Source organism: Homarus americanus, unplaced genomic scaffold (genome assembly GCF_018991925.1).
Source record: "Homarus americanus isolate GMGI-L3 unplaced genomic scaffold, GMGI_Hamer_2.0 scaffold39155, whole genome shotgun sequence".
In the NCBI taxonomy this organism is placed as follows: Eukaryota; Metazoa; Arthropoda; class Malacostraca; order Decapoda; family Nephropidae; genus Homarus; species Homarus americanus.
Genome location: NW_024737042.1, coordinates 18,354,511 through 18,365,580, shown reverse-complemented (window position 1 = coordinate 18,365,580; position 11,070 = coordinate 18,354,511). Strand labels below are relative to the sequence as shown.

At 40.7% G+C, this 11,070-nt stretch overlaps 1 protein-coding gene across 1 annotated transcript in view; it reads left to right on the top strand.

Moving 5' to 3' along the window:
* The first annotated feature begins 873 nt into the window (after nt 1–873).
* Nucleotides 874–11,070, top strand: part of LOC121872536 (chondroadherin-like) — a 22,057-nt gene continuing 11,860 nt past the window's right edge. The window contains exons 1-4 of the mRNA XM_042375321.1: nt 874–1,000; nt 1,632–1,709; nt 1,935–1,955; nt 6,618–7,849. Coding sequence (XP_042231255.1) covers nt 874–1,000; nt 1,632–1,709; nt 1,935–1,955; nt 6,618–7,849 — 1,458 coding nt within the window. The remainder of the gene's footprint in view (nt 1,001–1,631; nt 1,710–1,934; nt 1,956–6,617; nt 7,850–11,070) is intronic.

The window sequence follows — 11,070 nt, the reverse complement described above, 5'->3', positions numbered from 1 at the left end:
ACGTAACCTCCACTAACCTAACCTTACTCCTAATCTAACATAGCTTACTCCGAACATAACACAAGTCAACCTAATCTAACCTAACTTAACCTTACCTAACTTTACTCATAGTCTAACCTAACCTACTCCGAACCTAATCTAACCTAATCTAACCTAACCTAACCTAACCTAACCTAACCTAACCTAGCTCAACGTAACCCAACCCGACCCACAATTTTAGTTAGACAATTTTGGATTCGTGTCCTCATTCCGGTGTTAGTTTAACCACCTCTCGACTCCATAACAAACACATCATGCGCTAATATACTGTATACAGGATGAATTGTTGGTAATGTGAAATTCAGTTCAGGCCAAATCAGTCGTTGCAGACGCTTATTGCCCACCAACTCTGAAGGACCCTGTTATATAACGCGTATGTGTGTGTGTGTGTGTGTGTGTGTATGTATACTGTACGTGAATGCGGATATAGTGGAGTGCGTGTACGTAAACCTGATATCTTTTACTGCACCAATTTTTTTCAGGGTAGAACACACACTTGGTATACAGTACATTAACGGATGATGCATTGATCCACAGTCTCTGGAAGGGAAGACAGTAATAAATGCAGTGAGAAAAATGCATGGAGAATGAGACAGACATACAGACAGAGAGAGACAGACCACTATCAAAGGAACCACAGACGGGGATATTCAGGGGAACTCTGAGATGTTTAGGGGAACTCTGAGATGTTTAGGGGAACTCTGGGATGTTTAGGGGAACTCTGAGATGTTTAGGGGAACTCTGGGATGTTTAGGGGAACTCTTGAGGCGAATTACTTTACGGGTGTGAAGGATGAGCTCTGAAGGCAAGAGGAGGGAGCATATTAGAAGCGATATGAAAGACCAGCCTGAGATATGTGGAGTATATAGGATACAAAAGAATGTAAAATACCGTCATGAAGAGAGAAAGATGGAAGAGGAAGTTGTGTTGAGCAGAGAACGGGTCAGAGTCTGCTCAGGTGGTATGAGAAGTGACATGATAGTAAGAATAATATATAATGTACTACAGAGTTGGGTGGTATAAGGTAGGGGAGGGGAAGACCAAGAAGGAAATAATAAAGATGGAATAAAGAATGAATTTATAAGCATTAGTGTACGTGAGTGATTTTGGGGGAAGGATGTGCTGGTGGTGGGTGCTGGTGGCTTGTGTGAAACGACGGTGGATTATGAGATGGATATTTTGTGATTTTTTTTGGAGGGGGGGATAACGTGATAGAATATGTGTCTATTAAATAAGTAAAAATGAAAGAGAGAAGATTAAGGTAATTTCAGTGTCTGTGTTAGTTATTGTTTCGACCCAACCTGCAGTAAGTGGGAAAAAGGCTTAAAAGAGTTGTTTCCCTTTTCCCGTGTGATTTTATCAAGATATATATATATATATATATATATATATATATATATATATATATATATATATATATATATATATATATATATATATATATATATATATAATAACTTGGTAACTCCCAGAGACAAGTTTGAGAGTTTGTCCTAATCTAAAACAAAGAGTGTGAGGCAAAATCACAGCGTGGATATTGTATCAGCCGCTGGTGTGAACACAGTCTGTAAAGTTATATTCTTGTGATTCAGTTTGTGTTGACGAAACTTCTTTGGTTATTGAATTTTATCCCCAGTCTCCCGTAGCTATGATCAGAAAATTCCTACTTGGTTTGTACTTTTTTTCATTAATAATAATAATAATATTATTATTATTATTTTTTTTTATTATTATTATTATTGTTATTATCATTATTATTATTATTATTATTATTATTATTTTTATTATTATTATTATTATTATTATTATTATTATTATTATTATTATTATTATTAATATCTCCAGCATTATTTTCTGTTCCAGATGTAGCTCCACGTTTATTTTAATTCCAACAGAAGGTCTTAATCGTTCTCATGGTTTGTTTACGTCTATCTTCTCGTGGCTTATTTTGCCCATTTTCTTTGCCTTAATCGCATAATTACAACTCCTTCCTTAACTAAATTACCGTAAATGAAATCCAGGAGGTTTTTCCTTTAACATCAAATAATGAAGGAGCAGCCTCTCTCTTTCTCTCTCTCATCCCTCCCAAGCAGAGCCCGTGGTCTCAGCCCCCTCTAATGAGTTGCAATTAAAATATCATCCTGTTTCATTAGCCTTCAACGTCAAATTGGCAGGAGGGGAGAGAAGCTCTATACTCTTATAAGTCTTATCCAACTCCGGGAAGCTGTCGGCGACTCTACATGTTAGCTAAAAGTTACATCGTTGTAGATGTATTATTGTAGTGTGTTGGGAATATATTGATGCGTTTATTGGAGTGTTTTCAAGTTTTGCAGAAAAAAAAGGTTTTCTTTTATATTATAACCTATTCGAGCTTTTAGTGAAGGATTCTGAATAATATAAGAACAAACCCGGCTATCTTGTAAAAGTTTTCTTTTAGTTTCACATCCGAGAGAAGTGAATATAATATAGTGCATCAACAGGACATCAACATTATTTTCTTTTTTTAAACTATAGGTGTTAAGTTCACTGGTCGTCATTGTTCCTTTAATAAACCTTCCTCTCAGTCCTGATATGTAAAAAAAAATAAGCTTTATATATTTCATTAACCCTTTAAATAGTAGTGTCGCACTGATATATTTTATTCCGGATAACACCAGACGATTTTATTCAACCAAAAAAAAACTTTTACTACTCAATGGGTTAAAAATACCTGTGTCTAGTGTTATATAAGAGTTAGTATGTTACATCAGAGTATCTCAATTCATTACTGACAGTATTATTCTCTCACTAATACTCCACTATTTAAGATAACGCAAATTACACTAACAGTCCTCAGTACTGATCAACACGCTCTTAGTAGCTATTCGAACATAACACGTGAAAGGGTTGTGTCAGGACTACATCAACAGCCTCCACGATTATTACTAGACGCTGAGGGTTTCCATCATTATTAAGTCTATGTTCTATGATATAGGTCTCAGTCCTGTATTTAAAGGTTTTAGAGCCATACTAAATGCCCTCAGTGCTTGATCAAAATACGTATTCGTAATATAATTTTCCTTGGTATATCATGGGTTCAATGCTGTGGTAGAAAGGGTTACATTTATATTCCAGGGTTTCTTTTTTTATTTCGAAGGATTTCAACGCTTAAAGAGAAATACTTCGATAGTGTAATTATGAGAAGCTTTTTGTTTATTAGTAAAAATTAGATTGTTATAACAGGTTTTCGCTTTTATGTCGTATTTTAACAAAGCTTTTATCGTCACGTCAAGGAGTGTCATTACCTTAAGTGTCGACGGAAGCTTCTATAGGAATAAGTGGGGTGATGAAGAGCGCTGGCGGGGGTGTATCAAAGACACTTTGTGATACACCCAGGACCTGTGAGGGAGACGGCAGGGTATTCAGCTCCAGAAGGCAGTTGTTTATGAGCCCAGAATAAGGCGGCAAGGGAAGGTTCCGGTATGGTGCCCAAGGCGTGAGGGAGGGAGGGAAGAAGGGTTGGATAGATGGGTGGAGGGACGGATAGATAGGAAGAGGAGGTAGAGAGGATGAGATGGAGGGGTTTGGGGCGGGGGGGAGGCTTAAGGAAACAGGGTGTTCCTTGTGATTCCTTTTGATCCTCGTCTGCCGCTATTGATCTTATTCCTTATTTTACTTCCCTGTCTTGCCTCTCTAATTTTTTCTTCTTTGCTTCTCTTTATTTATGTTTTCTCTTCGTCTTCCTCACTCGTACTGCACACGGACTGGTAAACAAGACACTCCAGGTGGACCTTCTTTATTATCTACTGCTCTTCCGGGTTCGTCATCACTTTATTTATTCCATTCTCTTTCATATCTTTATTTTCACTTATCTATGTCTTTCTCATTTTCCTTTTCTCTCTACATTTTTTTTATCTTCTACTTACACTGTATTTGTATCTCTCTTTCTATTCATCCCGGTCTCAGCTGATGCTTTGCCTCACCTTTTGTAAACAGGAGGTGATGACGTATTAACTTCACGAGAATAACTGTCTGCTCTTCTTTCCTTCTTATTTACCATTATAATACATAATGTATTTCTCTTTAACTCTTTTTTTTATGCAACGACAGAGCACCGTTGGCCCTTTGTCCTGTTATTTATACTTATATGATATTATTTGTTGATGTCGCGCCGTTGTTTGATGTTAAAGAAGAACATCAGTTGCTGTCCTTGTTATGACTCGTAAGTGTAGATATATATTCAGTTAAGATTCCTTCTTCAGAGAGCAATATTAGTCTCTGATGCTATGATGTATTTACTGTGCTTCAACAACTAAGGTCTTTTTAGGTAGACTCGATTCTGCTTACGTTTGATGCTGCACTGCTTACCGCTGCTTTACCGTACAGAATATCCAGTTACAGTTCTCCAGCATTTCCATCCCTTATTTGCGACACTGTTAGCTTATGACCAACACCTAGCTTGTGATGCAGAAGACGTGCCCCCTCTCCTCCCTCTCGTCTGTACGAGCCATCAACAACTTCTCCACTCCTGTCGTCGTTTACCTCAGCTGCGGGAACATCTTGTGTCAGCCTCTGTTCCTCTAACCCCCGTCTTCTTGTTCCTCCTGCTGGTGTTGCTTACGACCGTAGAACATTGTCAATTCTGCCTCGACGAAACTTGAGCCAAGTCGTGCACTAAATTGCCCCGGAAACTTGCACAATCTCACTATGGGCGCTGATCAGCTTTAGAGTTTGAAGTTGAGTTTATCGAGAAGCCAAATTACTGAGGCCGAAGACCAAACTTGGGAATATTGTGTATCAACGGCACTACGACGACGGTGGTGGGGGTGGTGGTGGTGGTGCTGGTGCTATTGGCTTGATGCGCGTGGCTCCTCCGTTCTTCGTCTTAGTTTCTTCCCTTCTTGTCTTCCTTCTTCGTCTACTCCTCGTCTTCCTTTTCCTCCTTTTATATCTTCTTCTACTTCTTAGTCCTCTTCATCCTTTTTTCTCTGTATCCTTCTTTCTTTATTCTTCCTTTTGCCACTCTCTAATCCTCTCTTCTACGCTACCCCTTCCTTTACCATCCCTCTCCTCTCCCTTACCCCTAAAAGTTACTCTCCCTTCCGTCTATTTCTCATTAATTACCCCCCTTTTTACCCTTTTCATTGGTTTATCAGCTTCCTTCTTCCCTCCTTTCTTTCTCTCCCTTTTTATAGAGATTACGACAGCGTTGGTTGAAGCTCAGCAGAGGGCGTGTTCTTCACCAAGGGATTAGTTCTGTGAGATGCTGTTTATTAAGTTCATTAATTGTTGGGATTAGGGACGGTTCTGCAATTATGGATTAGTTGATCAGTTAGGGATTAGTGCTTTTACGTTAAGGATTAGTTCTTTGTAAGTGAAAGTTTAGGAATAATATTTTCATTAGTGGATTACTTGTTTGTAAGTCAATGTTTAGTATAACAGTTTTATCAGCGTGTTGAGGGAATATTATTTGTTTCAATATATTTTCTCATAATTCTATAGCAGAGATTCTTAGTTAATTATTCCGTAAAGTTTCATATTTTGTTGAGGGAAGGAGCACTGTTCACTAAGGGAGTCATTCTCACTAGATGATTCAGTTGTGCAGTAAACTGAATCCCGTCTGTGTTTTCAGACAGCTACACACACCTTTACTTAATTAGATATTCCTCTTAACCTCACGTTTTGTTTCAAGTTCTAGATTCACTCTCCAATTCCGTATCCATTTCTCAGGAGTGACCGTCTCACAGAAGCCATATGATCAAAGCCAAACGCCAGACTTTATTGAGTATTGTGGATCAGGTAGAACAATGTGTGATGGTGTTGTTATACGCGACCTATCTTCCTATCATTTGTCTCTCTCCATCATCCCCCATTCCCCCATCCATTCCCCATCCTTCCTCCCCATTTTCCAATTACCTCCCTCACCCAGATTTCACTAGTGTTAAATAACATGAGCTGCCCGGGTCACGCTCCCCCATCTAATATAAACTACCGCGGGTCACTGCAGTCCTTGGAACAAACCTCGCCACATGTAATGGTATAAAAATTACCCCTCCCTCCATACTTACCCTTTAAAGCTCTAGTAGTATGTCTAAATGGGCATCAATTTACATCTAAACTGAAATGCATGTACAGAAGTATTCATAAATCGTGTATCTAATACTTTTCACGGTCGATTTGCTAGTAACGAATTGAATGTTTAATGAAAAACAAACAAATGTTTGCCATCTATAGCATGAATAAATGAACCCATGAATAATGAACATATAATATGAAATTCAAGCGATATTAAAGCTATACAAACATGTACTGTATATTTTACTCCAATATTCGCTGGGAGAAACTTCTTTATTTGGTTTGTTGCCTCACCACGCAGATGACGTCAGTGTTATTTTCTGTCACATTGTTATGTAACATTTTCATTTAATATTGCCATTTCTATATTTTTATTATTAACCGTGTGGGGGCGAGGGAGTAAATCCTCATACCACAAAGAAAACAAAAAGTTAGTCTTGAAACCTGGGCTGGACAATGTTTGTATTTTATGTCTGTGTCTTTAACTGAAAAGGTTTTAATCTGATTTACTTTTCTTCCTGCAGATATGTTAGCATGGTGGCTGGTGTGGGCGTGCCTGGTGGGCGTGACGCGAGCGTTCTGTCCACCTGGTTGCAATTGTGATGACAGCGTGCCCAGTGCTCGCTGTGTGGGTGTGGGCATCAATGTGGTGCCTATACTCTTCAACCCGAACCTGCGTCGCCTCAATTTGGCCCACAACTTAATCGACTCGATAGCTCAAGCTCTCGTGTTCTTCGACCAGCTACAAGAGCTTGACCTGTCCCATAATGTGTTACCCTCTCTGGGTACAGGTAACCTTGAAGAGCAAGTACAGCTTCTGGAACTGCGTCTTGCCCACAACAACCTCACCGCCTTGTCTCCAGGGGCCTTCAGGGGCCTTATGTCCCTCCGTTTATTAGACCTGAGTCATAATGGAATGTCAGATCTGCCTGCTGGGGTCCTTGCTGACGTGCCACTCCTGACGGCGCTACTGCTGGCCCACAACAAGTTGCATCTATTAGCAGAGAACACCTTCCGCGGACTTCGCAATCTTCATGTTCTCGACCTGTGTGACAACTACTTCCGGCATGTGCCGTCCTCGGCGCTGGAGAACCTGAAGAGACTCAAAGCTCTTCACCTGTGCCGTAACCGCCTTACGCGCCTCGAGTCTGACACCTTCACAACAGACACGCTTACTTCCCTTTCATTAGAAACAAACAACATCGACTTCATCGCAGACGCCGCCTTTCATCACCTCCAGAGACTACAGAATCTCAACCTCAATGATAACCTGCTACGTGAGGTTCCAGTGACCACACTGTCCTCCCTGCACATGCTTGATTCACTAATCCTCAACAAAAACAATTTCACATCTATAGAGGCAGGTGCGTTTCGTAGCCTAAGCCGCTTGGTTGCTCTTGAAATATCGCGGTGTCCGCGCTTAGCCTCGATTCATCCGGATGCCTTGAGCCAATGTGTCAACCTCCAGCGTCTGACTATTTCTCATAACCCATTGATACGACACCTTCCGGAGAAACTCCTGACTTCCCTCCCTCTAATCCACACCCTCGACCTCCGTGCCAACAGCCTACAGAGTGTGCCGGAGGCCAGTATGCCCTGGGGATCTTTGGTCCGTCTCGACCTCCGTGATAATATGCTAGTATGCAACTGTTCCATACGGTGGCTTGCAGCACTACTCAGCGCCTCCAACACCTCTCTTGCTGCCCCAGACATCCAGTGCCTCACCAGACAAGCTGAAAGGCATCTACCTTTCCAGGTACGTCATATACACCTCTAAATGTTCGAATGTACTTATAAACACTTTATATTTGAGTGTTGTGAATTTTACCGACCTCGTTCACTATCGCTTTCTTTAAATCAAATTACATTTAACACTGTTGAACTATTTCCACGTCCCCTCTTCTTCAAACACTCTGCAGCTCACAATTGGGTAATTGTACCTAATAATATTGTACATGGGTTCCTTTCCGCCCGACGTTTGCTCACATGGATTTTTCCCGCCTTCCTACCCATATATTTCCAGTACTGACGTGAGTGCTGTCGCTGTTGCTATTCCCGCCATACGTATTGCAGAGTTCCAGGAAGTCCATTCACTCCTGCACTGCCACGGGTGGTTCAGGCTATGTGTTCCCAGTAGTCGATACCCCATCCATTCCCACCAATCCAATTCCTAGTCCATTCCAGCAGTGTATTCTCGAGTCATTATCCCTTCGTTCCGTGATTAATACCGGTGTGTCTAGTGGCTCCATTCATGGTCGACTAATCTTCCCCACTTGTTGGTAATATCGAGACATCATACTAAAAATATTCCCGCCTGTAAAGTTGCTTACTCCATCTCACATTGTTATCAAAGCTTTTTAATTACTATTTATTGCCTCTGTCTTATTCTCGCTCATTCACCATCTATGAATAGTTGTTTTTTGCTTATTAGAGAGATATAGGATTTTAGGATTATATTTCTGAAATTGGTTTTGTTTCCTTATTTTGAGACATTTCAAACAATGCTTGAGATCACTTTTTGGTTGTTGATTGACTTGTTTGCCTTATTGTTTAGTTTGTTTATTAATCTTGATATTGTTTTTTCCACTCTTTCTCCTCTCTCTCTCTCTCTCTCTCTCTCTCTCTCTCTCTCTCTCTCTCTTCATAGGCTTTCATTCCTTCCGGGTCATTTTCTCTCTCTTCCATTCCTGTCTTTTTAGTTCTTTAACTTCTTCTCATCACTTTTGTCTTTTCTCTTTTCACCTTTTTCTTGCTTACAGTTTTTCCTCTTCCATCTTAATGCCTTGTTTCATCATTTCTATTATTTATTCCTCCTTTACTATTACCCTTCCTTCTCCTCCTCCTCCTCCTTCAGTATCACTTTCTCCTTCTCCCTTCTTCCCTCCGCCGCCACTTCTCTTAAAGTCATCGTTTATCATTTACGTTTTCTTTATTCTTCACATTTATCAATTCTCCCACCTACTATGCCATTCTATTACCACTATTAATCAGCACTCAACCACTACTACTACCACCATCCCTTCCTTCACCACTTTAACATAACCCCCACTTTCTTCATCACAATCCGCTCTTCACCACTTCACTACCACCACCTTCTTCACTACTATTTCATCACCATTACCCTCACTTTACGACTACCCTCATTTCACCACTTCTCCTGACAAGCTTCACCTCTCTTTCTTCACCCCCACTTCATCTAGTTCCCTCTTCACCTGCCTCTACTTCGCCACCATCTCCATATCACCACCAGCCACCTACCCCACTTCACTTCCCACTTTACTTCTCTCACTTTATTTCTCTCACTTCATCACCCCACTTTACTTCTCCCTCTTCACTTCTCCCACTTCACCACACCCATTTCACCACTCCACTTCATCACCCCCACTTCACCACCACTCCCCACTTCACCACTCCGCTTCACCACCTCCACTTCATCACTTCACTTCCTCACCACCCCACTTCACCACCCCCACTTCACCACTTCACTTCACCACCCCCACTTCATCACCACCACTTCACTTCTCCCACTTCACCACCACCGCTAATGCCTCCTCTACACGTCGGATCACTAAAATCTCACAAATTATTGTTTCTCCAACTTTTATGCTTCAAGTTTTCACGATGCATTTTCTTGCCGGAGTTTTTCAAGAAATTTGTTTCTATTTATGAGAGATTTATTCCTCCGCTGTGTCAACCCTGAATAAATTTTCCTCCACTTTCTTGGATGTTGTCTCTGAGATATTAGCCTCACATTTTTCCTTCTTTCCAACGCTATGCCTTTGATATATCTTTGCTATGTTATTTTATTTATTTATTTATGTGTGTGTGTGTGTGTGTGTGTGTGTGTGTGTGTGTGTGTGTGTGTGTGTGTGTATGTTCTTGCCAGCTATACCCAAGGCTTCTCCGACAGCAGCCGAGTCTCTGTGAAGAATTGAAATAATCTAACTAACAATTGAGGAGAGTCGTCGTCCCTAACCCAACACTTCTGACGATTACTCTGTCTTCATTAATCTTTCCTCGTTAATCCTACCTTTAAATTCTCTTCGTTTACCACTTTGATCATCATTACATTTTTAATTCATTAATTCTTCTCTTGTTTATTTATTATGCCTTATCCCGTTTATTTCACTCTTGCCTCCTTTACTGCATTAACCCTTCCTTCGTTTAGCACATTTGTCCTTTCTACCTTTACTCCCTTAATTTATCTCTCGTTTACTTGGTTTAGTCATTACTTCTCTCGTTTATTCTATCACTTCCTCTTCCGTTTTCTCTCTCTTCTCCCATCTTCAAAAAAAGTTTGTCTTTTTATCGGATCTTCTCCTGTTATCAAATCCTCTCCCGCGTCTTCCTTTATCAAACATTTCCCTTACTGTTATCGGATCCTTTCCTCCTACTGCTCCAACTGCTATCGGATCTTCCTTCCATTTCTTCAATTATCGGACCTTTCTCCTTCTCTTCTTGTTATCGTATTCGCTACACAATATATGCACCCCAGTTTCTCTCACCTCCTGCCTATCTCTCTTATCTCTTCTCTTCTCTTCAGTGTCTCTTATCTTTTCCACCATTGTCGATACTTAATTACCTTTTACCGTTTTCCTTAAGTATGATTTTCATTTTACTTTCTCATGCACTCTCTCTCTCTCTCTCTCTCTCTCTCTCTCTCTCAGTACTTAGTGTTTCCATCTTCCTTCCATTAAGCCTTTTCTGTTGCTCATCTTCTCCCTCTTATTCAATTATTCATTATCGCACGTTGCCAATCTATCACTTCGCTCTCCCTCTCCTTCATTTCTTTATCTTTTCTCCCATGCTTTACCGATGTGCTTTTTTTTCATTTCCTACCGCCCCATAGCCCGGTAGGTAGTGTCTCTCTCTCTCTCTCTCTCTCTCTCTCTCTCTCTCTCTCTCTCTGTCACCGTTTTCCTCCTTCCATCTCTCCTTCCTTCACTCTCCTCCCTCCACCTCACTCTCCTCCACCCT